The 25703-nt window shown below is 36.3% G+C and overlaps 1 protein-coding gene across 3 annotated transcripts in view; it reads left to right on the top strand.

Moving 5' to 3' along the window:
• Positions 1 to 23188, top strand: part of GUCY1A1 (guanylate cyclase 1 soluble subunit alpha 1) — a 30177-nt gene extending 6989 nt beyond the window's left edge. The window contains exons 2-10 of one of the 3 annotated variants that reach the window (XM_072336419.1): positions 2211 to 2263; positions 10298 to 10706; positions 12662 to 12723; positions 14090 to 14148; positions 15255 to 15964; positions 16337 to 16822; positions 17359 to 17502; positions 19420 to 19574; positions 22053 to 23188. In XM_072336419.1, the coding sequence (XP_072192520.1) occupies positions 10458 to 10706; positions 12662 to 12723; positions 14090 to 14148; positions 15255 to 15964; positions 16337 to 16822; positions 17359 to 17502; positions 19420 to 19574; positions 22053 to 22254 (2067 nt within the window). In that variant the 5' untranslated portion in view covers positions 2211 to 2263; positions 10298 to 10457 and the 3' untranslated portion in view covers positions 22255 to 23188. Of the gene's footprint in view, positions 1 to 2210; positions 2264 to 10297; positions 10707 to 12661; positions 12724 to 14089; positions 14149 to 15254; positions 15965 to 16336; positions 16823 to 17358; positions 17503 to 19419; positions 19575 to 22052 lie in introns of those variants that run through there. The other 2 variants (XM_072336418.1, XM_072336420.1) reach the window with 2 other exon arrangements.
• Positions 23189 to 25703: the final 2515 nt, after the last annotated feature.

The following is a 25703-nucleotide window of genomic DNA, read 5'->3' as shown; positions in this document are numbered from 1 at the left end:
ATAACTTCCACTTCTAGGCAATTGTAATTTCTAAGCAAAAAAGATATTTAAATGATAGAAGGGAACTAAATGGTAATGGTATCTTTTGAAATAGGATTTGAAGCAGCAAAGAGCAAGGATTAGTGGATGAATACAGGATCATAAGATTTATATGTAGTAAAAGCTAGAAAAGAATATCCATCATTGCCTGTGCTGTGGATACATTTCAGCAAGCAACATATTGGAATAGGAAAAAAACGAGATAAGAAACTGAGAGCAGAAAACATCTTACAGGCTTTGTATAATAAAAAATATAATAATAATAATAATAATAATAATAATAAGCAGTTAGTTTTTATTATTTTATTATTACTTTTTATTATTGTTGCTGCAACATACTGTATTATAGATGGCCACTCTATTTAACATTGGAATAAATATGCAAGAAAGAATTTTTTATGCTACTATTTTAGTAACCTATTTTCACTGGTTTCTTTCCCTATGATCACTTTACAACCATGGAAAACGCTCATGATCATTAGTCAAATATTAATAAATTAATTCAGAACTTAAAGGCTGATAGGTAATTCTGCTTTCAACAAAGAAGCTACATTACTTTTCAGTGTGCTCCTTTTGTTAGTTTGATATATAATAGACAACGTGGAATTTAGATGCTAGTTATAAACAGAGTTGAAAGCTCAGAACAAAGGTTTACAACATAAATATTTCCAGGTGCTCCAAAATACCAAGAGGCATTTTTTTTGCCTTGGCACGAGGTTCTTCACAGAGGGTGTAATACCTTGCTTTATCCTTAAGCTTACATCTCGTTTTATTCTCTGGGAACTCATGCTTATCACTCCTTCCCTTTGCCCTGACTATAAAGAAGCTCTCTTAGCCTTTTCCTTGTGAAATTTCATATATCCCTAGAAAAAAGAGAGAACTGCTTATATAGCATCATCTTTCTGTGCATTTACACACAGAGATGGAACCTATTCCTTGCCATGGGATTTTTTTGATAAAGAACCCAGTTAATGATAAATATAGCTTTTCAGTCAAAGGAGCATCTCTTTACATGATAATAATAATTCAATATCTGTTTGAGGTAGTTCTCTGAGTACATATGAACTCTCCAGGACAGGACCTTGCTTTTGGCTTATTTTTAGGGTTTTATCTTGGTTTACTGTCCAGTCACCATGCCTTTACACATCAGAAATTAGAGAGCCGTTTTTGGTGCTGGTTTATAGCTCCTGTTCAAAGCACAAGTATGTAACACTGCAAATGAGAGAGACTCTAATGTGTGGCCCCTGCTTAACCCTCATAATTATTTACTTTAAAAGTGTTTCTGCCTCAAAGCTGAGCTTCACTAAAAACCAAGGAGAGTCTGTGACAGCTTGCGATACCTTTTAGGCAAAGTTTTAAACAGAGATGCACTTTTTATTCCAGTCTCCATCTTGGTAAGATTTGTGAAAATGATGTGGTTCCTTAACACAGTGGGGGGAAAAAAACACCCACCCAACAGAACAGGTGTTCATGGTTTGTATGCCATTTTAAAGATTTAGAGTATAGTAAATACAGAGTAGGTGCTGGATATCATTTGAGTGGGAAGTAGTACTTTAAAGGGCCTTCAATGTGGGACAGTTCCCACACTTCATGCGAGTTTTATGGTGTCTGGGTAGTTTATCTATCATTGCAGAAGTCATTGTGCTGCAACAAAGATGTTTAACAGTTACATTTGATCTTAGTTTTGCTTCATAATGAAATAAATCTGAGACGAACTCATTGCACCTGTGAAAGCAATGCAGCCCAGATCCTCTGAAGCCCTTTCCTACCACTTTAAGGTTCAGACTTCAGCCTTAAAGGATGACAGGCACTTCACATCCGTTGTGGAGCTGTCATTTCCACATACCTGCGTGCTGCTACGTCTTTGGCTGACACTCCGATTTGGAGCACTAGCCTCTAAAGCAAGACATTCAAGCTGTTGCTTGTTCATTTTGCCTGAGGACTGAAATGCGAAGGCTCCCAGCACTGAAGCATAAACTGCCACAGACCTTGAACTACAAACTAAGTGCTTATACAGTTTCCTACCTGGATAAAAAGCAAGTACCAGAGTAAAAGAACTGTACGATCCTATGGGAATTTTTCTATTTCATTGTTGTGAGATCAAGAACTGTGGACAGTTGTATGTTCTCTACAGTGAATAACTTAAGAAAACTTTGCTTCACTCTCTGCAGCACTCAGGCTCTCTATTATTCGAAAAGCATTTGGATCACAAGCATATTGTTTGGTAAGTATTATTTGTATGATCCTTATCTCATGAAAATCCATGTCCTCTAACAAAATCAGCTCCCACCTGAATCTGTACCTGAACTTGTTGGGGTTTGTTTTTTGTTTTGTTTTAAATTGTGTTTTGCAGCAGAAAACATGGGTAACTATTAAACTGAAAAGAAAGGTGCCTTCTGTTCCAGCTCTGTAGACATAATGGCAGAGAACAATTAGGAAAGTGGCTGATCTCTTCCTCAGAGCTGTTTTCTTTACCTCATGCTCTAGGTAAAGCAATATCAGTAGCTGCAAGATGGCTGTGAAAACATCTCTTCTACTGCCTATTCTAATTGAATATACCTCTTTTATAGATTTGTTTTTTTCCTATCTGAAAAATTAGAAGGCTGTGACTTTGCTGCTGCAGGACAAACTATCTTCACTAATTAGTAATTCTGGCTTTTAGCTTATCATGCATCATGTTTGATCTCAAATGAGACCAGTTGCATGTTTGCTATCACATCTACACACCAACGTGCAAAAACCCAGAACAACAAAGGCCAAGGGCATATTTTGTTCAAAAATAAGAAAACAGCCAAGCCAGTGATTTTGAGACAACAGTGGCAGAATGATAGAGACTAATCCTGTTCCTACTATATCCAGAAGCTTACCATTGACTTTAGTGTGAGTTGGCATGAGTTCTTAAATATGAATAAATATGAAAGGCAGTTGTCTGTGATTTTCAGTGTGCAAATGATGTTGTAGACATTGTATACACAAGTCAGAGGTGACAAACATTACATTTAAAATCTCTGCACTTGAAAGCTACTAGTGAAACACTTTGCTTTCTGCAGACCTAATTTTCAAGCAATTTTGTAAGATCTATAGTGTTCAAGGAAGCTTTTAGTACTCCATCATTTCTACATCTTGCTTTTTGTTATAATTTAAAGCTCTGAACACAAAGGGAGTATTTGAACACATGCGCTGTAATAAGACACTATACTCAATGTTTTATGTTCCTCTGTGACACTCCAGTATCTTTGGAAAACAGTACTGGTGTTTAGGAAAACCTGTGGGCCAGTTTTAAGCAGATTTAAGCAGATGAATACATGCAGATACAAGACTCAGCAAGATAAGTGTCCTTGAAGATGTGGAAGAATTATTCGGTCATCTCTGGATGCTTTACAGTTAATACTGTGATTCTTAAAGGAGAAATGACTTTATGCATTGGCAATTTGGCAGTTTTAATAAGTTTATTGTTTCATTTGTTATAGAAGATGCAGCAATCCTGGATAGGTCATAAATACAAGCTAAAGATTTTAGTGAAACATACTCAGAGATAGAAAGCTATTCATTTATTTTTTTATTACAGCAGGTTACAATAGCTTTTTACTTTCTTTGGCTCTAGAAAGTGTTTCCAATCTGTGAGCTAAACAAAAATCAAATTTGTCAGACACACAGAGTTATAGGTCTACTCAAAGGAGAAATGGTAAGCTTGAGAGATACAGCTGTAAGTAGGTATTTGGAAAGAATCAGTAACCACAACAGTTAACAACTACTTCGTGTTCTAGAATCACAGTGCTTTGCCTTTGCCTTTTTTGAATTCTAATTTACATTCCACTGACTAGGGGCAAGACTTTGATCTTTGTGTTTAACTCCTTCACATGGCTATGAACATCGTATTTCTGCAAGTCAAGCTTTTATTCTTGAAATGACAGAAAGAGTGCTGAAGACATCGATTTATTTATATACATTCTTCTTAGTGCTCACTAAATTCTGTACTTTTGTGGACTGCAAATGCAGACTAAAGGGAAATGCTGTATTTAAAATGCATTCCTTTAGAAGTGTGAAAATAATTTCTGGACATTTGGGATAGGTTTTTGCTAATGTTTGTCCTCACTGTTACAGTTGCTTCCCCCACTGTGTACCTGGATCACTTAAGGTGTCACCAATAACATCACTTCATTATCAGGAGTTCTGAAAATATTTAAATAATGAGTTGTGGTTGTAAACAACAGATTGTACTTTCATGAAATATCTCTAGGTCTTCCTCAGAACTAGGGCCCATGAGCAGTCAACATTAAGAGCTCCCACAGTTAAAGTAGCTGGAGTTTTGTGGGCACCACCTCCATTATAAGTATTTAGCTGATAGTACTACCCATGTTTTGGACCTGTAGTGGAGTTGAGAGGATGCATCACAGTCAAAAACTGCTATTTCTGCCTAAGAGCACAATGGAAGAGCAAAGAACCAGGTGCTCTGGGGCTGCCTGCTGGGCTTGCTATGGAATGTTTTCATGGATAGCCTTTGACTAACAGGAAGAGAAAAAATTTCCCACGCTATCTTCTCAGCATGCCTCCCTGTTATTTAGTCCTAACATAGGAAAAATATTTACTCTGTGAAAGTGCATGCGATACTTAAAATGACAAAGATGTGTCTTATAAGTTACATTTGGGAATCAGTCCTTCCTTTAGTTGCATGACAAAACATGGGTGCAGTAATTAGGATTTCCCATGTGTGTTTAATTGAAACCACTCTAGGCCTCTCTTAGGGTTATATTTGGATCTAGGGATTTGTTGTAGACCACTGGAAGGAAATGGGTATCAGAAATTCAGTGATATTTAAAAACTAGAGATTTAGCCTGTCTCCAAGCCCATTGGTTTCTATGCTAGGGCACAGAGCTTCTTGTTATTACAAGATGTTAAATGTTACAAGATGTTAATATACAAATGTTAAAGCAGAAGAAATGCATGTCTCAGGATGACCTTAAAATGACATACATTGGAAGTTTTGAAGTTTACTTATGTATTCCCTGAAAGTTTTTTTCTGCTGATTGCCACGAGAACAAAGTTCAGCGTTCTTATTTTCTGCATCTCCTAGCTTTGAAGTTGTCATTTTTGCAGTAGATCACAGTCCATGAGATGTGTATCACTGGGGAAATAACTGATTGCATTTCTCTGTTTCTTAAAGCAGTTCATGAAGAAAAAAAAATGTACAGAGGTGTTATACAGGACACAGGGATGAGTCACCACACTGACTTTGGGTTTAGTAAAATATTTGGGCTGTTAAATTAACAATTGGTTATTATGGGTTGTAGTATTGTATCATAACTGCATTACTACCTTGAACGTAGTTTAGTAGTCACTGCAATTTCACTAGACAGTGAAGTATGGGCAGTGATATTTCCTTCCTATCAAAGGTGTGCCGTGATTAACAGAACTGTTGTGAGTGTACTTCTTTTAGAAGTAGCCACAAAAAGAGCTAAATCTGAAAGTCAGGACACCAGAATTAGGCTTGCACAGCACAAAATGGCATTTTGTGCTTTGAAGTGAAAAATAACACTTCCCTAAAGGGCTCTGATGTACAGACAGATTAGAAGTAGGGACAACTTGTCAGAAAGAGCGGTGGACATTTACAGGGGAAAAAGCAGAAGTTAATGCCTGACAAAGCATATTCCTTTCTGGAGACAGAGTAGAATTTGAGATTGCTGGATCTAGTCATTTCTGGGGTACCACTGACTTATTGTGAAGTCCACTGTTAAAAATCATCACATCTCACCTGATCTATACGAAGGATAACAGTCTTGTCTTTCAGATATGGCCTTTACTCAAGTAGCAACTGTGCAGTGAAAGAGCCTAGAATCTTGCTGAAAAAAATAGGTATTACTGTGTAGTGTTAGTACAATAGTATCTACACAAGTGTAGTAATGATTTAGGATTCAGTGGTCACCTAACACTCAAGTCCTTGGTTTTGTGGTTTTCTTTTTACACTTGTGTTCATTGTGCAAATTGGTCTTATTAATGTTTTAATTAAGCTTGCCTTGTTGCTGCAGACTTAAAAATCCTATCCCTCCAATGTACTACATGTAATGTGTACATTACATGATATTCTTGGCCAATGACACAGTTGTCCTCAGGTAGCTTAGCAAATGTATTTACTCTGTTAATGACAGAACTAACTTAATAGAAAGGAATAAATGAGGCATCCTCAAATTTCAGTGAAGGTTTAGTCTCTGAATGCAGAGTTGCAGAGAAACACCTTGGTCCTCTTTACAAGGACACGTGTCTTCCAAGATGCCCTCCACTTAAGTCAGCAACTGGCAGTAACTGGCATTTTTCTTTCTATTATGACTTTCTGTTACTCAGATATTTGGAAACAGATTTGCCCATCTCCTCCAGTTACGTATATCTTGTATTTCCCAAAGCAGCCATATCCAAACAAATTAACTTTTTGAAGGTATGTGCACTTCGAATGTGTTCAATGAAGCAAAGTTGGCTTGTTTACTTGTGCAGGATTTAGTGAGACTAAAAAAAAAAAAACAACAAAACTTATTTTGACTTCTTATAATATTAACTTGTATCTTGATGCAGACTTGATCAATTTTCTCTGAGCATTTTAGAAGACTCCTTAAAATCTTAGGAAATAGTCAAATCAAAGCTTTGATTCTTCTGCCACACATGGCTCTTTAAGTAGAAAAAGTCAAGTGTTGCTGTTGCATTTCAGATTTTTAAGACAAAATTATAGGATTTAGTTTTATTCCCTGGGATTCTTTGCTGAAAAGAACTAAATGCACATTGAGCTGTTCCTGATGAGGTGATGGGTTCGAATCTGTCTTACTAGGAGTTACATGTGGTTTGCCTGTATGTAAAGAGACAGACTATGTAAAGATCCTGCCTTGCTCTGTGCAGAGGCCTACTGGCAAGGGTTTAAAAGGCAGTGATTTCTGAATCCCACAAGGATTAAAGCTTGGTGGGAACTGCAAGTCTCCATTTTACATAAAGACAAGACAGATGTTAACAACTATTTCCGTTCAGGCAATGACTTCCAGACCACACTAAGCTCCTTCAAGCACTGCAATTGCTCTTGAGCTGCAGAAAGATAGATCCAGGTAGTAATATATTTTGAGGGGTATTTTTTGCATCAGTCAATATATATTTTTAAAATCATTGCTCACTGTGTGGAAGTTCACCTAACTGACTTGTCTGACTAAAAATAAGAAGTAACACTATAACATAACATATGATACTCTGATCAAATGACGTAGCTTAGGTAAAGAAAAAGGTAAAGAAAATTGCTTCTAATTTTTCCTCCCATGTCTTTAAGATTGAATAACAACTTTAGCTACTGTTAGCAAGTGTTATTGCTTAATTCTTATAAATGACTGCATTAATATAAGGCGGTTTTACTGTGTGATTTATTCACTGTGCTGTATTTCATGCAATCGTCAAGGAACTGTTTTAGCAGAGGAAAATATTCAGAAGCAGCTAGTACAAATAATCACACAGGAAGACCTTCTGGCTGTAAGACAAGTACAGATGTAAATACACAATGAAATGTTTGCACAAAGCATTTTGAACACTTTTAAATTATTCTACTGCTATGACTATGCTGTGTAAAGTCATCTTAGTTTTTCTGAGTGGCACAGTGCCATGTTTTATTCAGCCAGACACTAAATAAATGTGTTGCTTGTAGTTTGTTCTCGCCACAGATTATTTAATTTCATTTTTTCAGTTTGCTTCCAAAGGTAAATATGACAGCAATTAATAGAGCAGAGATGAAGAATTCATATAAAACACCGCTGCTCCCGTGGGATAAGCTCTCACAGAGCGTGTTTGGAAAGGGATCAAAACCAGAAACTTTTTCCATATTTTTTTCAAGTGCCATATTTTTTTTTCTCATGGTCAGAAAATGTTTTTAAACATTATGAAAAATGGGAGAGCTGAAGTTTATAATTCTTGAAACACGCTTGCAAATGTTTGATTCAATCTGTGACATGTACCATATCTCATCTTTCTTATAACTTTTTAAAGTCCATCACACTGCTGGAATTTCTTCTTTAAACACAACAGAGGCTATTCACTGTCCTTCTCCTAACAGACATTTAAAAAGACACTGCCTAATTACAGTTGGAGAGAGGCAGGTTTTCCTAGAAAATTATGTGCTTTTCTGAATTTTAGTTAGATTAATTGCAAGGTACACTTAGGATACCAAATGGAAACTTGACTTTTCAATTATGGGAGACTTAGTGTATATATACTCTTTATTTTCGGTGTTTGAATCCTCTGAAGATGTGATGGCATTAGGCTTCCACTTTGTTTCTTTAAACGTGTTTTAGAGGGTCTTGTCATTGCAAGCGAAGTGCAGAATCTTCCTTTGGTCACCACTTTAAGCTTGTAGTGCCTGTTAAGTTGATACTGGTTTGAGCTGGGATGTACACTATCAAGGAACCATTCCCTTTGTTCCTGGGAAAATAAGAACTTCAGGACATTTACACTAATAATACACTAATTAATATACCATCCTAACATGCCAGTGATCTCCCCCTCGCCCAGATAATTCCGGATTACTGGCTTCTAGAAACAGAAAAATAGTTCCACCAGCAATACGGAAAAAAACAAAGTTCCATCACAGCCATTGCTCTTCTTATCCTTTGACAATGGTTCAAATAAATATATATTTATGTTACCACTTTTCTTAGCAGTATTTAAATACACTAGTTCAATAAGAAGTACAATTAAGTACAGGAAAGGTAGGGTTTTATTTGTTTGCTTTGTTTTTCTCTTTTAGTAATGTAATATGAGGTTTTATAATGGCTCCTGAAGAAAAATGTTTATATATATAAAATGGTGCTTATACAATAACGAGAAACAATATAAGTTGATGTCCATATAGAGAGCATGGTTCTTGCTTGGAACTTTCACTGGCATGTTTGCTACACAAGAGTATGCAGCAGTAAAAAATAAAGTACATGCAGTAGAAACGAGTAAATTTCAGCATCAAAATCAGAAATATAAGATCTTATGCAAATGTTCTTTTCCCTATTTTTCTTATCATTATTTCTTAAAATAATGCTTCCATAGTTTCAGTAGATACCCTTTAGAAGCTGGCCTGCCATCATCAGCATTACAGCACACTTGAAAAGGGCCTTTTCTGCAAGATATTTTTTCCAGCAGGACGTCCAGCCAGAGTTCCCTCAGCTTGTTGCTACTTTTATCTGCATCACTTATGCTGTCTCTGCAGCACTCCCCTGCTGTGTCATTCATTACAGCTGTTTCAAAAGCAGCAGTTCATAACCTGTATTAGGGATTTAGTTATTTTTTGCCTTGGTCCAGTGGCCCTCTGGTTGTCTCAGAGAGAGGAACAAGCAGTGCGGTGCATAGGCCAATTAAAGCCACAGTGCCTCTGAAGGAAAGCCTTATTGGGCTGTATCTCTAGGGAGAGAAATGTAACAGTTCAGCTGCTTCAAGAGTTGCCGGAAGCTCTCAGGAGTTATCTTGTTGGAGTATTGCATGAGGATGAGGGGATCTGATTAAATGAGGTGTGGTCAACAGGAAATGAATTAAGGCTTACTGAAATAAATATAACAGAGTATTAATTCCAAATTAAACTGAAATGTCCAACTCTGGTTTTAATGCATTGTTTGAAAGACATCACCTGTAAAAGCATAAAATCCCTTGGTGTTTCCAAGTAACTACATGCTATGTTGTCTATTTCCCATTTGTTGACAGTCCCAGACTGCTGGCTGTTGTGGACAGGAGCTGTGGCTTTTACAGAAGGCACTAACCCATGGTCTTGGGTAGTCCGCTGTTCCAGACAAATAAGTGCTAACTTCAGTCAAATAGTTCTCTGCTCCAAGAGGGAGATACCTTTGGCATTGATTAAGTTGAGATTTAAGCATCCATTACAAATCAGTTTCATTGTGCCACATCAAGTAGTTTTAATAACGGCTTATGAAGAATTAAAAAGATTTTCTCATTGCTATTTGCTCTTTCAGGAGCTTCATCCATCACCATGAACAAAGATATATCAGATAAAACAGCTCCTCTGCCTTAATTGCTAGAGCCACAATTCAGCCAAGCACTTAACCATGCACACAGTTTTAACTACATGAAGCATTCAAATCAGTAGGGATTACATGCTTAAAATACTGCATGCGCAAAGCTTTAGGAAAGCCATTATTCTAATGCATGCATGGTAAAAACTACCACTTCATTTTAGAAGGAGAAAATAAAATAATACATTTGTGTTTGTTTCTTTGTTTGTTTTTTCTTTCTTGTTTTCCAGGGGCACATATCTGTTCCTGAGATGATTTCTAGCTACCAATAATCTTCCACAGAGGTTGCTTCATCAAATAGTCTTGCATCTTCTTCTCTTGTTAGTAAACATAAGAATACTATTAAATACCAAGCCAAGTACTCTTACCCTCATAGAGAGACTGTACAGCATGTTCTGTACAAAACTGAAAGACTTGAAGATCACAGGGGAATGTCCTTTCTCCTTACTGACACAAAGTCATATTGCTGATGAACATGAGAAGGACTGCACAGAAAACAGCTCTAGAGCAGCTTTGCCCGTCTGCAAAGAAGTCCATGAAAAAGACATTCAAGGAAACCTTCCACAAAGGAAAACAAGCAGAAGTAGAGTGTACCTGCACACATTAACTGAAAGCATCTGCAAACTAATATTTCCTGAGGTAAATGAATACTCTGTATTAATACCATCGTTTCATTATATACATTAAAATGCATTTTATGCAAGCCTTTAGATATAAGCCTTTTGAAATCTGTTTGTAGTATTGTGTAGGTAAACAGAAGTTAAATCCTCATTTCATCTTTTCCAATTGCTTTTTTATACAATTTTTCTACACTCAGTTTTATCTACTCTTAAACTGTCCCTTCCACTGTATTTCCCTATATTTTGCCCTGTATTTGCAGTCTCTCACTGCTCATTTTGATTGTTCCTCTTAAGAGATTGCATTTCCAAAGAATCATGGAAATCCATAATATAGTGTGATCAGGATAAACTTTTGATCAAATTGGTCCTTACATCATTTAGACTACTTATGAACTTAATTACCTCACTTTCAAATATAAAAAGTGGAGGACATTATTAGAATATATAATACATGTGTATGTTAATGCTACTCGAGGAAACTGTAATTAGGTTTTAACATAAACTGCCAAGTGAGGCTATGGATGCCCCTTCCCTGTAAGCATTCAAGGCCAGGCTGTGTGGGACTTTGAGCAACTTGGTCTAGTGAGAAGTGTCCCTGCCTATAGCAGGGGAGGTTAGAACCAGATGATCTTAAAGGTCCCTTCCAACCTAAACCACTCTGTGATTCTTTGAGTCTATAATGTGTCTCTATTGTGGCAGATAAAGTCCCCCTGAGTTAAGTAACTAAGTTAAGAGTTTTGTTGGACATCGGGCTTAAGATATGAAGTATAAACATGCGGAGTTTCTAGCTTCTAATGTAAAATTGGGATCAACACCTCCCATTATTATGGTTGGATTTGGTGATCTTGAAGTTTTTTTGCAATGTGGATGATTCTATGATTCTTGCATGTGATGGTTTCATTTGCTTCTTTCAGCGTTTGCAGAAATACAGAGAATATTGCTTGGAGATACATATTGAATTGGATGGTCTTCCACTTACTGTTCTGGTTTATAAATATATGTGATTTATATTGTATTTGTATATGTGTTAGAACATTTCAATTTAGATGTTTACTTGGAAACAGTCTTCAGTAGATAGTGCCTTCCTTTCCTGTGATATTTTATTCTAATGATAGTTTTCCTTTTCAAAATAGAGAAAGTAAAATGTGCAGTGGAAAAGCTGATTTTCTTAGGGAATGGGAACCATAAAAAAGACAAACCAAAGGAAACATCACAGGCAAATTTTAAATGGCAGTGCAGTACTATTCTATGACTTAGTTTTTCTTGAAGGTTGGTTTTCAAATGAAAGTACATACAGAAGACAATTATTCGGGTTGAAATTCACATCCTGAATGTGGTATTTTGATTAGGAACTAGAGAAAGGGTATAGAAGAAGCGAATTGATTTAAAAAGAGTTAAATCTTTATTGTCATCTGACAGTTTGGAGGTAAAGCACATCAATTTTAGAATGCCTAACCACACATGCACATCAGATAAGGGGCCTTAATTACACGTTATAGTGGTACTGGAGTAGTAGGTACTGGTACATGGATGGTAGGAGGAAGTTCTTGGATGTCAGTGGGAAGTTCTTCACAGAGAGAGTGGTGACGTGCTGGATCAGGCTGCCTGGAAAAGCTGTGAACACTCTGTCCCTGGAGGTGTTCAGGTCCAGGTTGGATGGGGCCCTGGGTAACCTGGGCTAGTGCCAGACCTGGAAGTTGGTGGCCCTACTGTGGCAAGGGAGTTGGAACTTGATGATCCTTGGGGTCCCGTCCAACCCAAGCCATTCTATGATTCTATGATCCTGTGGAGCTGAAGGCATCAACATGATCTAAACCCCAAACACAGAAATGACACGTTCTTTCTAACAACTATACCGTCTTGAAAAAAAGATGGTGGTCCCAGGGACAGCACAGTAATTCTTCTCTGTCTAAAATGTTATGATTAAATTTTCAACAATGATATTTAATCAATGTAGCTTTCTTTCTTCCCCAGTTTGAAAGACTGTATCTTGCACTTCAGAGAACGTTAGCAAAGCACAGGATAAAAGAAACCAGGTATGTATGTGTAATAGGCTTGTAACTTAACTGTGCGGCAGAAATGTTTTGCAGAGTTCATAATGTCTGGAGTGCTGATTAGGAATCAGGACTTCTGGAATCTGTGTTCTGTTACCTTGTTAAATTGGTGCATGATGTTTCATGCAATCTAAGTTTGCTTAATGGGCAAATTTAGCTATTTGTGCAGGGAAACATTGCTTAAAATAAGCAGATGTTCTGGGAAAACTCAGGGAATACTCAGACATAGATGGAAAGATGGATATGGTTGTCTTAATTCCCACTCGTATGGCCTTATAATAATAAATAAAGCACTGGTATTTCTAAGTGTCTGGGAAAAGAATTTTAAATTCAAATAATCATTCAAAAAAAATTGTGGTTTCTGGTGTGAATGCTTGCATTCTTGATAGCTGGTCAGATGTGTATTATAATTGCTGACGGAAATGCTTTCTCTGTCTTTATTATGTATCGGAATATGGGGAATTGGTTTGGAGCGAAAAAATATATAGTATACTATTCTGAACAGTGTACTAAGGTGAATCTCAAGCAAATCTAAACATCTGTATTGCTTTTGCAGGAATATATATTTAAGTTAATTCAAGTAAGGAAATTCAGATAGTCTGTATCAAGGCTCACAGCTTGTACGATGGTTGATCTAATCCACATCTCATCATTTTGTGTCTGATATTCAGGCTGATATTTATCAACCTCATAGAACTTGTAGGGCTGCTGTTCTGTAACACAGAATTTGGGATTTCTACCAGTGGACAAGTAATTTTGAACTAAATAGAGTTGATTGGTATTTCCTATCAAAAACAAATACTTTATTACCTCTCTTTATCTGGATGTAATTCCAGGAAATGCTTGAGTGTATACTTAAATCTATTTGTTTGTATATGCATTATTATATTTATAATATATATAAATATTTATTTAATATATATTAATATATAAATGTTAATGTTAATATATATTAATATATAAATATATATATTTATTATATGTTGTATATATTATTAGTGAACATGAAATACACTTAGAATTACAAATAGCAAAATACTAGTGAAACAAAAAATAGGGTTGTTGCAGTGTAAGAGGCTCTAATCAATGACAGACTGCAGCATTCGGCCTCAATCCATAATCTGAGTGCAGACAACTAAATCTTAAATTTATCACAAGTGTGCAGGATAATCTAAGATCCTACTAAGTCCCATTTTGAATGAGAAAAAAACCAAACCTGCCTATTTGATTTGCAAAACTTGATCTTTACAGTGTAAATACCGAGCGGGTAATTTCTATTGAATGCTATTTCTATCCCATTTGTCCTCATTTCTCAGGAGTTTTATTTGTATTTTTATGATCTTTGCAGAAAAATTGGCGATAGAGAAGATTTTGAAAAAATAATCAGTGATCACGCTATTGCAGCAGGTAATGTTTGCTTGTTTAGTAGTACACATATATTACGTGTACAAATATTTATTTAAAATGATATATCTATAGATATATAGATATTTCATTTTAAATATATATATATATACACACACACATATATATATATAAATTGGGCTTGTTACTGATAAATAATTTCCTCCTTGTGATGGCTGAAGTAATGCCAACATCACATAGAGTAAAGAGTAAATTGTTTCTGGGCAACAAACAGCTCAGAGTGTCAAAATTTGAGTTAAAACATTTATCAAGTCTGAGCTGACCTCCAGCAGCCAACATCTAGAGAGAGTTGTAATGTACTTTTAGTAATATGTTATGGTGTTATACTGGTGAGAAAAGGTTTGATTCTTCACATCCTCTGAAGGATTCTAGTCTATGGAATGACAACTGCTTTAATTTGGAATATGGGAACTGGCTACATCTGTAGTAGCCAGTACTTATTGAAGCTAGTATATTAACATTTCCACAAAGTGAAACATTGTCCTCTGTAACCTTAAACAGTAAAGCCAGCCATGTGGCAGATAACCCTTTCCAAAATGATAGCTCGTAACAGCTGGGGAGCTAGGATGTTTCCAGCAATCAGTTTGCATGCAGCTATCCTTTTAAATTGAATTTGCTGTGAAGATGTGAGCTGTTCTGTGCTGACTGGTCTCAGAGCCCTGGAATATTCCTAGAGACATTTGAATTATTGGATTTGGCATAGTATGTATATCTGCACTGATCTGATTTTATTATTTCTTTTTTATTATTATTATTTTTCATTCTTAGTTTATTTCTTTATATCAAGCTAAGGCAATTGGTTTAAGTCACGCACCAAAATGTGTATTCATTCTGTCTACATTCCCACCACAGAATAATGAGTCTTGGATCACTCTAGACTACAAGTGATTCTCCATGTTTTTCAGTCACCAGATAGTAGAGCCTTAGTTGGTCATGGCAGGACTCCTAAGTGAGAAGACCCTCAGTTATCTGTGCTGGATTGGTGAAGGATATTGCTGATTTCATTAGTTTTAGGATGAAAAAATTAGAGGCTAGCCTGAAATTCAGGATGACGACTATAGTTCTGATTTAAATGTGGTTCCATTCAGGTGTTCCTGTGGAGTCTCTAAGAGAATCTCTTGGTGAAGAGCTATTCAAAATATGCTATGAAGAGGATGAACACATACTGGGGGTTATTGGAGGAACCCTTAAGGACTTCTTGAACAGTTTCACTACTCTGCTGAAGCAAAGTAGCCACAGTCAGGAAGCAGGAAAAAAGGACAGACTTGAAGAAGTTTCCATATTATGCCTGGAGAAAGATCAGGACTTCTTAAATGTGTATTATTTCTTTCCCAAGAAAATCACAAGTCTTATTCTATCTGGCATTATTAAAGCAGCAGCTCACATTTTGTATGAAACTGAGGTGGAAGTCATGCTCATGCCTTCTTGTTTCCACAATGACTGCGCTGAGTTTGTTAATCAGCCCTATTTGCTGTACTCTATACAAGTCAAAAGCGCAAAACCATCTTTATCTCCATGTAAACCGCAGTCTTCTCTTGTGATACCCGCCTCTGTGTTCTGTAAGATTTTCCCATTTCATTTTATGTTTGACAAGGATATGTCTGTTCTACAAGTTGGAAATGGGATAAGAAGACTTTTGACCAGAAGAGAATTTCAAGCTAAGCCTAACTTTGAAGAATATTTTGAAATTCTTACCCCTAAAATAAGCTGCACATTTAGTGGAATAATGACAATGTTAAATATGCAGTTTACAGTACGAGTGAGAAGATGGGATAATACTGAACTGAAATCATCTATGGTAAGAGTCTTTTTATAACCTTTACTTCAATGAGGAATTTGTTTTCTTCTCTGGAAACATGCAAGATAGATGGAGTTTTAAAAGCCATAAAACAAAATGTCATATTTTACATCACTTATCTTCCGACCTCTAATACAAATTGATAATGATGGTCTATTTGTAAGGTAATTCAGTTTTCGAAACCAACATTCAGTGAAAATTCTCCTCTTGAACTACAACAGAAATAAAATTTGACTGTTAATTTGATTTTTAAAAAGAGTCATTGGAAATATGGAGGGAAACTTCTCCTGTGCTTCAGCAAAATGTGTTTCTTGTTTCTAAATTCTTGCCTTGCACGGTGTGCATGAATTCTTGTTTCTTTAACTGTTTCAGGTAATGGATCTTAAAGGCCAAATGATCTATATTCTTGAATCCAGTGCAATCCTGTTCTTGGGATCTCCATGTGTGGATAGGCTAGAAGATTTTACAGGACGTGGATTATACCTTTCAGATATTCCTATTCACAATGCACTGAGAGATGTTGTTTTGATTGGGGAGCAAGCCAGAGCTCAGGATGGACTGAAGAAGAGGTTAGGAAAGCTGAAAGCAACCCTTGAACAGGCCCATCAAGCACTTGAAGAGGAAAAGAAGAAGACAGTAGATCTTCTGTTTTCTATTTTTCCTGGAGAAGTTGCTCAGCAGCTGTGGCAGGGACAAGTGGTGCAAGCTAAGAAGTTTAATAATGTCACGATGCTTTTCTCTGACATTGTTGGATTCACTGCCATCTGTTCCCAGTGCTCCCCTATGCAGGTTATAACCATGCTTAATGAGCTTTATACTCGCTTCGATTACCAATGTGGAGAGTTAGATGTCTACAAGGTACAGCATTTTTTGCTTTTGTATGGGGCCACGGGGCAGGAAAGGAATTAAAGACAAAATAGGACAGAGAATAATAGAAGTCCAAAGAATATTTTGCCTTAAACCTTCATTATAAGAAAAAGATATTAAGATCAATCATAAAACATAAGCAAAAAAAAGAGTATATCAACAGAGTGAGCAATACATGCAGCCAAGCTAGAAACCCATCAAAACCTAAGAGGTCATTTCTAAAGTGGATTTCAGTTACAGTGCTGTGAATCTGGGGTAAATCAGTGTGTTTAATGTAACTACAGGTGTCTGACAGTAGGAGAGCAAGGAAAACTATTCTATTGTCATGCCCAGCAATAAATATTAGTCGTGCATTTTTGTCTTTTAGAGGTTACCACAGGACTTATTCTTAAACTTAAAACTTAGACTTAAATAATTTAGCAGGACAAGCAGGACTCAGTCAATATGCAGATAACACATTAAAGCCACAGACCATTCTTTTATATGTCAAGTATTGTAATATTAAGGAACAAATATACCTGTTTTAGGTTGAGACTATTGGAGATGCCTACTGTGTCGCTGGAGGTTTACACAAAGAAAGTGAAACCCATGCTGTCCAAATAGCATTGATGGCCCTGAAGATGATGGAGCTGTCAGACGAGGTGGTGTCTCCCCATGGGGAGCCTATCAAGGTCATATATTTTATTTTATAATATTTTATATGGTAAAAAGGGAAAATTCTGATTGGTTTAGGGGTAGTTGTTCCAAGGAAAATTTTCATTAACTCAGACAAGTTGGGGAATCAAGTGTGTATAGGTGGAGAGGCTGACCATTTTATTTCTATGAATATGAGTGTTGTGGATAAGTAAAGATGAAGCAGAGGTCTTAAAATCAACCGAAATGCTGCTAAATTAATAGGTGCACGTTGATATGCTGCTGTTTTTGTCTCCCTAGCAATCAATTTTCCTATTTTCTAATTAGGAGACTAATCCTCTTTCAAAATAGGAACCTAGGAGAACATAAAAGTGTTCTGAGGTAACAGTTATTAACATGAATCATCAAAGACATGCTCTAATTGCAGTAATCCACATGTCTTTAAATGATTCTGTTGCTGGTCACTGTAAGAATGCTGATAATGCTGGCAAGGCCACTGTTAGATTCAGTGCTAGTTACATTTATGACCTCTTTTCAATGGAGACATAAACATGTACTGAACTTTCCACCTGAAATGTGGTCTTGTTATTTTTAATACAGGTGTCTTGATTAATTATGTCTTTCACCGCTTATTTTTAATACTTGCCTGGTCATTTGCCCCTTTTGAAAAGGAACTTCAGACTTCTTTGATTATGGTATATGGAATGTTTGTATTCTAAGACCAAGAAAATGTTTTTTTATGAGGATTAGAGACTCCACAATTATCATAGAGAACAGCAGTATTAAAAATGGTGGAAATAGATACCACTATACTTGTATTTCACAATATGAAATTAAATTATGCCTGAAGATATGGAAACATATTTATGACAATATCATGTTTATAATTTCCACACAAATGCTACTTGTATAGTTTTGAATCATGAATGTTGTTACATTCTGAAAGTAATTTTAAAGTAGGGAGAAAAAATAAACAACTTCTAGAAGCTTCTTAGAGGAAAAATGAGTCTATTTTTAATGAAAGTATGCATTTTTTTAAAGAGATGCTTCACAAAAGCACTGACTGTATGGCGAAGCAAGAAGTATGTCACAGTCTACTGTGATTTCAAATACTAGTTGTCAAACAAAAAGCCACGACTGCAAACTGCTATTTTAAATCAGACTTTTATATCATTGTATACATTCTCGTCATCTTTGCTGTGAGGGTGGATTTTGCTTTTCTTGCAGGTTTTTCTGCTTTTTCACTCAAAACTAGAGCTGTGACTTCTTAATGTTATGGTATTCTCTGTATATGTGAAGAGTAGCACACACGGTAGATATGTGGATTACCCAACATTGTGCCATTGTTTTGTCAGAGTGCTGCTATGATGAAAACATACTTATATGTAGACTCTAAAGTCTATATATGTGTAATGCACACAATATTGTTTTTTTAAAGGACCCTAGAAAGCAGCACCAACTAAACAAAACTGAAAATTCAAACTCTGAATGTGAATAGGAGGTATCAAATGTTTCTACTGCTGAACAGCATAGACATATTTTCTTCACTGTTCCCTAGGGCTTGTCTTCTGACTTTAACAGCAAAGCAATTACTATTTCAATTTAGTCACTTTCATCAGTCTAACATTGTGCCACACAGTTCCTCCTAGGAAAACATTCAGGTGTCGTAGTAACTCCTGATGGTGATTCTAGATCATTTCACTGCCAGAAAGACCACCTTTATCTCAGTCATGTCAGATGAAGAGTGATTTACTATGCAATGCAAGGTATACTTGGGTTACCTTCCACTCTACGAACAGTAATGACCAGAATACAGACATATTAAGGAGACGGTACTAACTTAACTTACATTAGCAGCTCATAATTTTATTTTTTTAAAAAAGGAAGAATTTTAAAAATTTTAACCATTTTATTTGTCTTACTTAATTGTGATATTTTCTGCCTTTTCTTTAAAGATGCGTATTGGCCTTCATTCTGGATCTGTCTTTGCTGGAGTTGTTGGAGTTAAAATGCCTCGTTATTGTCTCTTTGGAAACAACGTAACCCTTGCCAACAAGTTTGAATCTTGCAGTGTACCTCGCAAAATAAATGTCAGCCCAACGACTTACAGGTATATTATGGTGTATATCAGTAAAATTTCCACTTGAAGTAGTTAATGTAAAAGTCATTCGTTGTCTTGACTGCTCATGGTTGCACATTGGTTATTTTTACTCAGCATGCAACCAGCAACAACAGAGTGAAACGGAACAGGTGATACTAATTTTTTAGATGTTATGATTCAAATAAATGGAGAACTTGAGGCAATGTTGCTTTTTGCCCTGAAGATATACACCTCTTGCCTTTTTTTTGCTTCTCATAAAATTGGCTTATTTTTGAGGTTAGTGGCTTTTACTGTAAAGTAGATGATGTGCGGAAATCAAAATCTATAACCACAGAGTAGTTATAAAGCAGGTATGTTTAATCAGTGCTGCACACACACCAGATGCAGATGGGTAATTCCTCCAAGCCTCCATACCAGAGAGCAAGAAAGGCACATACTTAAAGAACAAGCTGCTTACATATGCATTAGATTTCAAAGAAAAGGTTGGGTTATTACAATAAGTCCCCAAAATGATTGACATTTTTTCCCCGCTCCAAGTCTTAGTTCTTTTATGCATGTGTGCTATCTCTCAGTGTTCCTCTGGTGGTCTTTTGAGGAAGGCCAGATGTCTTTTTTGCTGTGTACTTTCAATTTGGAGGATGTTTGACTTGCTCTTTCCAGTAGTCTTGTCAGCTACAGCTCTGTCCACCAATCTGCAGCTTCTCCATTAATTTGTGGTTTCACTGTCTGAGCCTGCTACCTTGCATTCCAGAAATAGGATAGCTAACAATGTTATTTAGAGAAACCAGAGACCCACTGTCTGTACCAACTAAGTCTGTAGAGAAGCATCTGTTATAGGCAGCCAAAATCTGGCTTATCAAGGTCAGATCTGTAGCTACCAATTCAGCACCTTATGAAGGCACATAACTGTTAATCTAACTTATTTTCCTTAATTCATGGATACCAAACTGAGGCAGATGTCCTTGAAAATAACAACCTAATCAATTTTTAAGCATCACTTTACACATCCCCATTCTCTTTTGATTAGGGAAGATGAATGAATAGGTTGCAGTGAATCAACTATGATAGTGTTTATTTTATGTGTGCCTTGATCCCAGCTCAGTCTGAACCTCTTATTGTGGAACCTAGGCTGTACTATTTATTATTCGCTCAGATCATTTTAGTAAAGGATATTTGGTTTCATGCAGATAGTTAGCAAGCTCTCCCATGGAAAACGTAGCATCTTTCCTTTGTCCTCTAAGCCTGATACTCCCTTCATATTATCTCTTTAGTTATACTTAAAATTACCTTGCAAATGTGTTTATTCAGAACTGTAGCCTGAACAGCTGGCTGTTCATACTCAGCTTCTATTCAGTGCTGTGTATCTGATGTTGTGTCAGGGCTGTGTCAGAGAAGTTGGCATAGGATATTCTGAAATCCTCTGCAGCAATACTGTGCAACTTAGAGGGTGCAAAGCTAAAGCTTATCTTCTGTGGGTGATGGCAGATGTATTAGAGCACACATAAGTAACTTGGGTTTGGATCATGCAGTCTAAATAGAGACGTAGCATCATCGTCTCCAGTTCTTAGCTGAGTCAGAAGAACTGCAGTGGCCAATAATGACTTTTTCCATGTCTGCTTGGCAAATCTTTCTGAATCAGATTGGCTATAGCCTTTTCTTAAAATCATTAGACAGTACTTCCGTACAAAATCTGTTTATATTCTGAGGCGAAAGTGGCTCTCTGTTTGTCTGCTTATTCATCAATATCTCAAATAAGTAAACTGTTGGAAAAGAATCCTCACACCATAATTATTTGGATGCCTAGAAAACAGGCAACTGAGTCGAAGGGTAGACAATAGTTATTATTGCCATTGTATGTTTTTTCACCTGAGCGAATGATGCGATAACAGTCTTTGTGTTTAATGTTTTTACATGGATTTATATACACATATAAACACAGGATGACATCTTGCACGACTCCTATCTGTAGTAATAATTATTTGGATCCTTAGGTCCTAGTCATCAATATTTATCCCTAAAGAACAGCGATCTGTGTCTCAGATATGGAAGACCAATATGTTTTGTGGGAAAAAAAAACCTCTTAGAAGTGGTAGGAGGATCTGAATAACTTTGTTAATAATCTTGTCAGTATTTCATTTATTGGAACATTAATTGTGGTACCGGTTTCATGTGTTAATTTGAATTAGCTCTCATTTTTGAACTATCTGCATCATTTTTTTCAAGAACAAATACAGCACCTATATTCAAAGCACTGACAAGACAAAAAAGAGAGGTGATATTCCTTTTTGTACTGGTGCCTGACTTAATGAGTCATCAAGGTTAGCAAATAGTTTTTTTCAACTTTTCAGTAAAAATTATAAATATTAAATACATGCTGACTGTTTTATAAAGAATTCATGAACAATTATTAATTGTATTTGTATATAGTAACAATTAGTGATTGATTCCTTTTTAACAGAAGCAATTTGTTGTTTTTTTTTGTTATAGATTGTTAAAGGAGTATCCAGGTTTTGTGTTTACGTCGCGCTCAAGAGAAGAACTTCCTCCGAATTTTCCCAGTGATATCCCTGGAATCTGCTATTTTCTGGATGCTTACATTCAAGGAACAAGCTCACAGACTTGGTTTCAAAAGAAAGATCTGGGAGATGGCAATGCCAATTTTTTGGGTGAGGAAACAGGGATAGACTAAATCATCCACTGCATTCACAAGCATATAGAATAAATGTATACATATTATGGATTATTTTTTTTTTTGTAGAAATTGAAAAATGTTTAAAATATTTGAAACATGAAAGCACTTTAGTTTGAGAACACCTGAAAGCCAGTATTAAAATGTCAGGAAGTATGTAACTGACTCCTTTATGTTTTTCCTTTACGTAAGGATACATGATTTAGCGGAGGGTTGTTAGTTAGGGTGGTATGGTTAGGTTGTGTTTGGACCCGATGATCTTTAAGGTCTTTTCCAACCGGAGTGATTCTATGTTTATATGATTCTAAGGAATGTAGTCACTAAAGTAATATTGCAACTTCACTGTTTAAAATGCCACTGAAAAGTACATGTTCCCTGTGGTAATTTGTGAGTGCTACATAACAACCCTCTCAGTTTCCTCTGCACTGAGAGTTCTAGGTGTATTGTATATGCAGCGTGTCAGGAAATGTAATGTGCAAGTGATGCAGCCACATGCAGTGTTGTGAGCTGGTGCTTATCAGTGACCATTAAAAATTTATTTTATTAGTGATTCCATAAGAAAAATTGTCAAAAAAATATCATCACTGCTACCACATACTCCTTCAAGAACATCCTTTGGGCTCCATCCTTACAGCTGCTGACCATCTTCTAACACTTGCTGAAGTCAATGTGTTGAGTGTGCTCAGCATCTTCTGGATAGGGCTGTTAATTGTAGCTAATACACATATACATAGCGGAGTTTCCTGCTTACTGTTTCCTGAACTTTCTTCTGTGTATAAAATGAATATAGATTCTGTATAATCACTGTATAATCACGTACTAAAGTTTCTGTAATCATCAAACAGTATTTTAGTTCTCGGGGTTTTTAAAATACTTTATAAAAAATAATATCAACTTGCTATTATGTATTAGAGCAATAAATGTTTTTCTTTGTTGTTGTTGTCATTTACATTTGAAATATTTTAAAAAGAGTGTAATAAAATGTGCTTTGGAGTGTTTACTCAGATAAGAAATTCCAGTCAGACTGTATGACATGGATCAAAAGTATACTGGTTTAAAGCCATGGTCTTTATTCAAGGACAGCAATGTGGATATGACATGTTAAATGAAACACATAAGCTACACTCACTTTAAAGATGTAAGAAGGATCAACAGGTAAACAGAAATGCTTTAAAATACATGAATAGATATATGTTAGTATTCCTACAGTGAAGGCCTTTTTATAGTGAATGATGGAACAGGAATGAAGAACTCTCAAGGCTCTGCCTCTGGAAAAGGGCAGGATGCAGTTACTGTGTCCTGAGCTTAGGATTCTGCCTCTGTAACTAGCAGATTCATCTGCACGGAAGTGTCTCTGTGCTGTACAGTTTGGTCCCAGCTGCAGGCTGGAGAGCTGCATTTCTTACACACACAAATATTTCCAGTAGTATCAAATAATACTTGTTATTGTTCTGACCTCTTTTACTCTTGAGTTTTGGCTTATTAAACCATGAATGATTTTTTTTTTTTTTCAAGGTACCTCTCACTGAATCAGATTTTGCTCTCTGAGTATTTACAGGGAACACTTCAATTAGACTATTCATTTTCTGAGTCCGAGTGCCTCATTCTGAAGATACTTTTCTAATCCCACTGCAGTAGAAACTTGTACAGAGTGTATCCTATCAGAAACCCAAGAAGCTATGTGACTAGTGTTACAATCATTTTCAAAGCATGTTTTAATTCCTATTTCCTGCAAGTATCATTTGACCAACACTTGAAGCATTCCATCCTGCTGTTTCTTGAGATGTTCTACATCTAAGATGCTTAGAAATAATTCTCACACTCAAAAAAAACATCCTTGAAAGACTACATGTATGTGATAAATATATATATATATATATATGTTTGCACGTACGTATCTGTAAATTTTAACAGCAGCATTTCAAGGAAACAAGATGTCTGCAAATCTTGGTGACTGATCATCATACCCAGAGACCGGTAGCAGTCCCATATGGGTGTTCTTGGAATTAAAAAGGTGGAAGAATTGTACTATTGACTAAACAAAAATAATTTCTTTCTCTTTATTTACAAATGGGAAGAACTCTTAGGTTCAAATTTCCTTTTGTCCCACAGGGAGAACTACTGCTGGGCTGGAGGATGGCCCTTCTGAAAGCCAGATTCCATATACATCTGTTATTCTGTAGGATGTTCATCTTAATTGCTTCTGACCCCTTCCTATGCATAGCTCTGTAAAATACAGTGTCCCCTAGACCGAAGATCTTACTACCGATCCAATTCACCTTCCTATGTCACTTCTTGTAACTCTTTTTAAATATACCCCAGGCAACACTAAGATTGCTGTGAAATTCCTTTTTGTTTCTCGAACTTCTATAAAGAAGTCAGAACATTCTTACGTCTATTTCAGCCTTGGTTCCCAGAAGTGTCCTGATAAGATGCTTAAGGATACACATTAACCTATATGGATGAATCACAGAGGCTAAGCTTGGAAAAGACCTCTGAGATGGTGTCCAACCGTCAATGCATCACTACCATAACCATAAAAACATGACCCTAAGTGACACAAGTTTCTTGTGCTTTAATCTCAGTGAGATAAATACAATTCAGGGACATTTTTTAGAAAGATTTGGGAAGGTATTTTTCAACATGCTTATGTCCATATCTGTTCTAAAGAAAAGCCGACAAATCTACATAATGCTACTGATATAAAAAATGAATGTTTTAGTATTATGTCCGGAAACAGTTCTGTTATTATGTGAATTATTTCACTAGCTCATCAGCTGAAAAGCTGAATCCTGTTCACGTTTACATTGTGTGACTGTATCGTAATTTCTTAGGCAAGAAGCTCGTGGAATAAGTGAGAATTGGGTCCTCTGAATATAGCTAAAGTAAAAGATATATGGGGAAAAAAGAAAATAATCACTGATTTTATTTCATTCTGGTGAGACCTAATACAGTTTCAGAGAAACGCTGGAATTTTTTTCCTAATTGCTGGTGTCAGAGGAAGTGCAATTAGTGTGGGGTTCTGCCCTGAACTACTGTGCAAAAACAAACCTTGTGAACTCACAGAAAGTGGCAAAACATAGAAGTACACAGATCACTGAGCCTGAGGCCAAGTCTACTTTCCTGTGAAATGCTGTAACCGAAAAATTCAGACCTCCTCATATGCAGTTTACTTCTCCCATTCCTTTGTTTTGCATTCTCTGCAGAAACAGGAACAAGTACAGAGGGAAAATCGGTATTTCCAGCTGAAAGCCATCAGAGTTAAGGGGAATTTCTCTTGAATCTTGGCAAGGGGACCCACTTTCAAACCCCACCCATCCTATAACCTAGCAGCTACTGTAACTGCTGCCATTTTTTTTTATGCCTGTTCATTGTTCTGAAAAAGCAGTGAAAGGGGAGTTTTGGCTTCCTGGAACAGCAGTAATTTTTGTGGCTATTTGCCATATAAC

Source organism: Excalfactoria chinensis, chromosome 4 (genome assembly GCF_039878825.1).
Source record: "Excalfactoria chinensis isolate bCotChi1 chromosome 4, bCotChi1.hap2, whole genome shotgun sequence".
Lineage (NCBI taxonomy): Eukaryota > Metazoa > Chordata > Aves > Galliformes > Phasianidae > Excalfactoria > Excalfactoria chinensis.
This window is presented reverse-complemented; position numbering and strand designations above follow the sequence as displayed.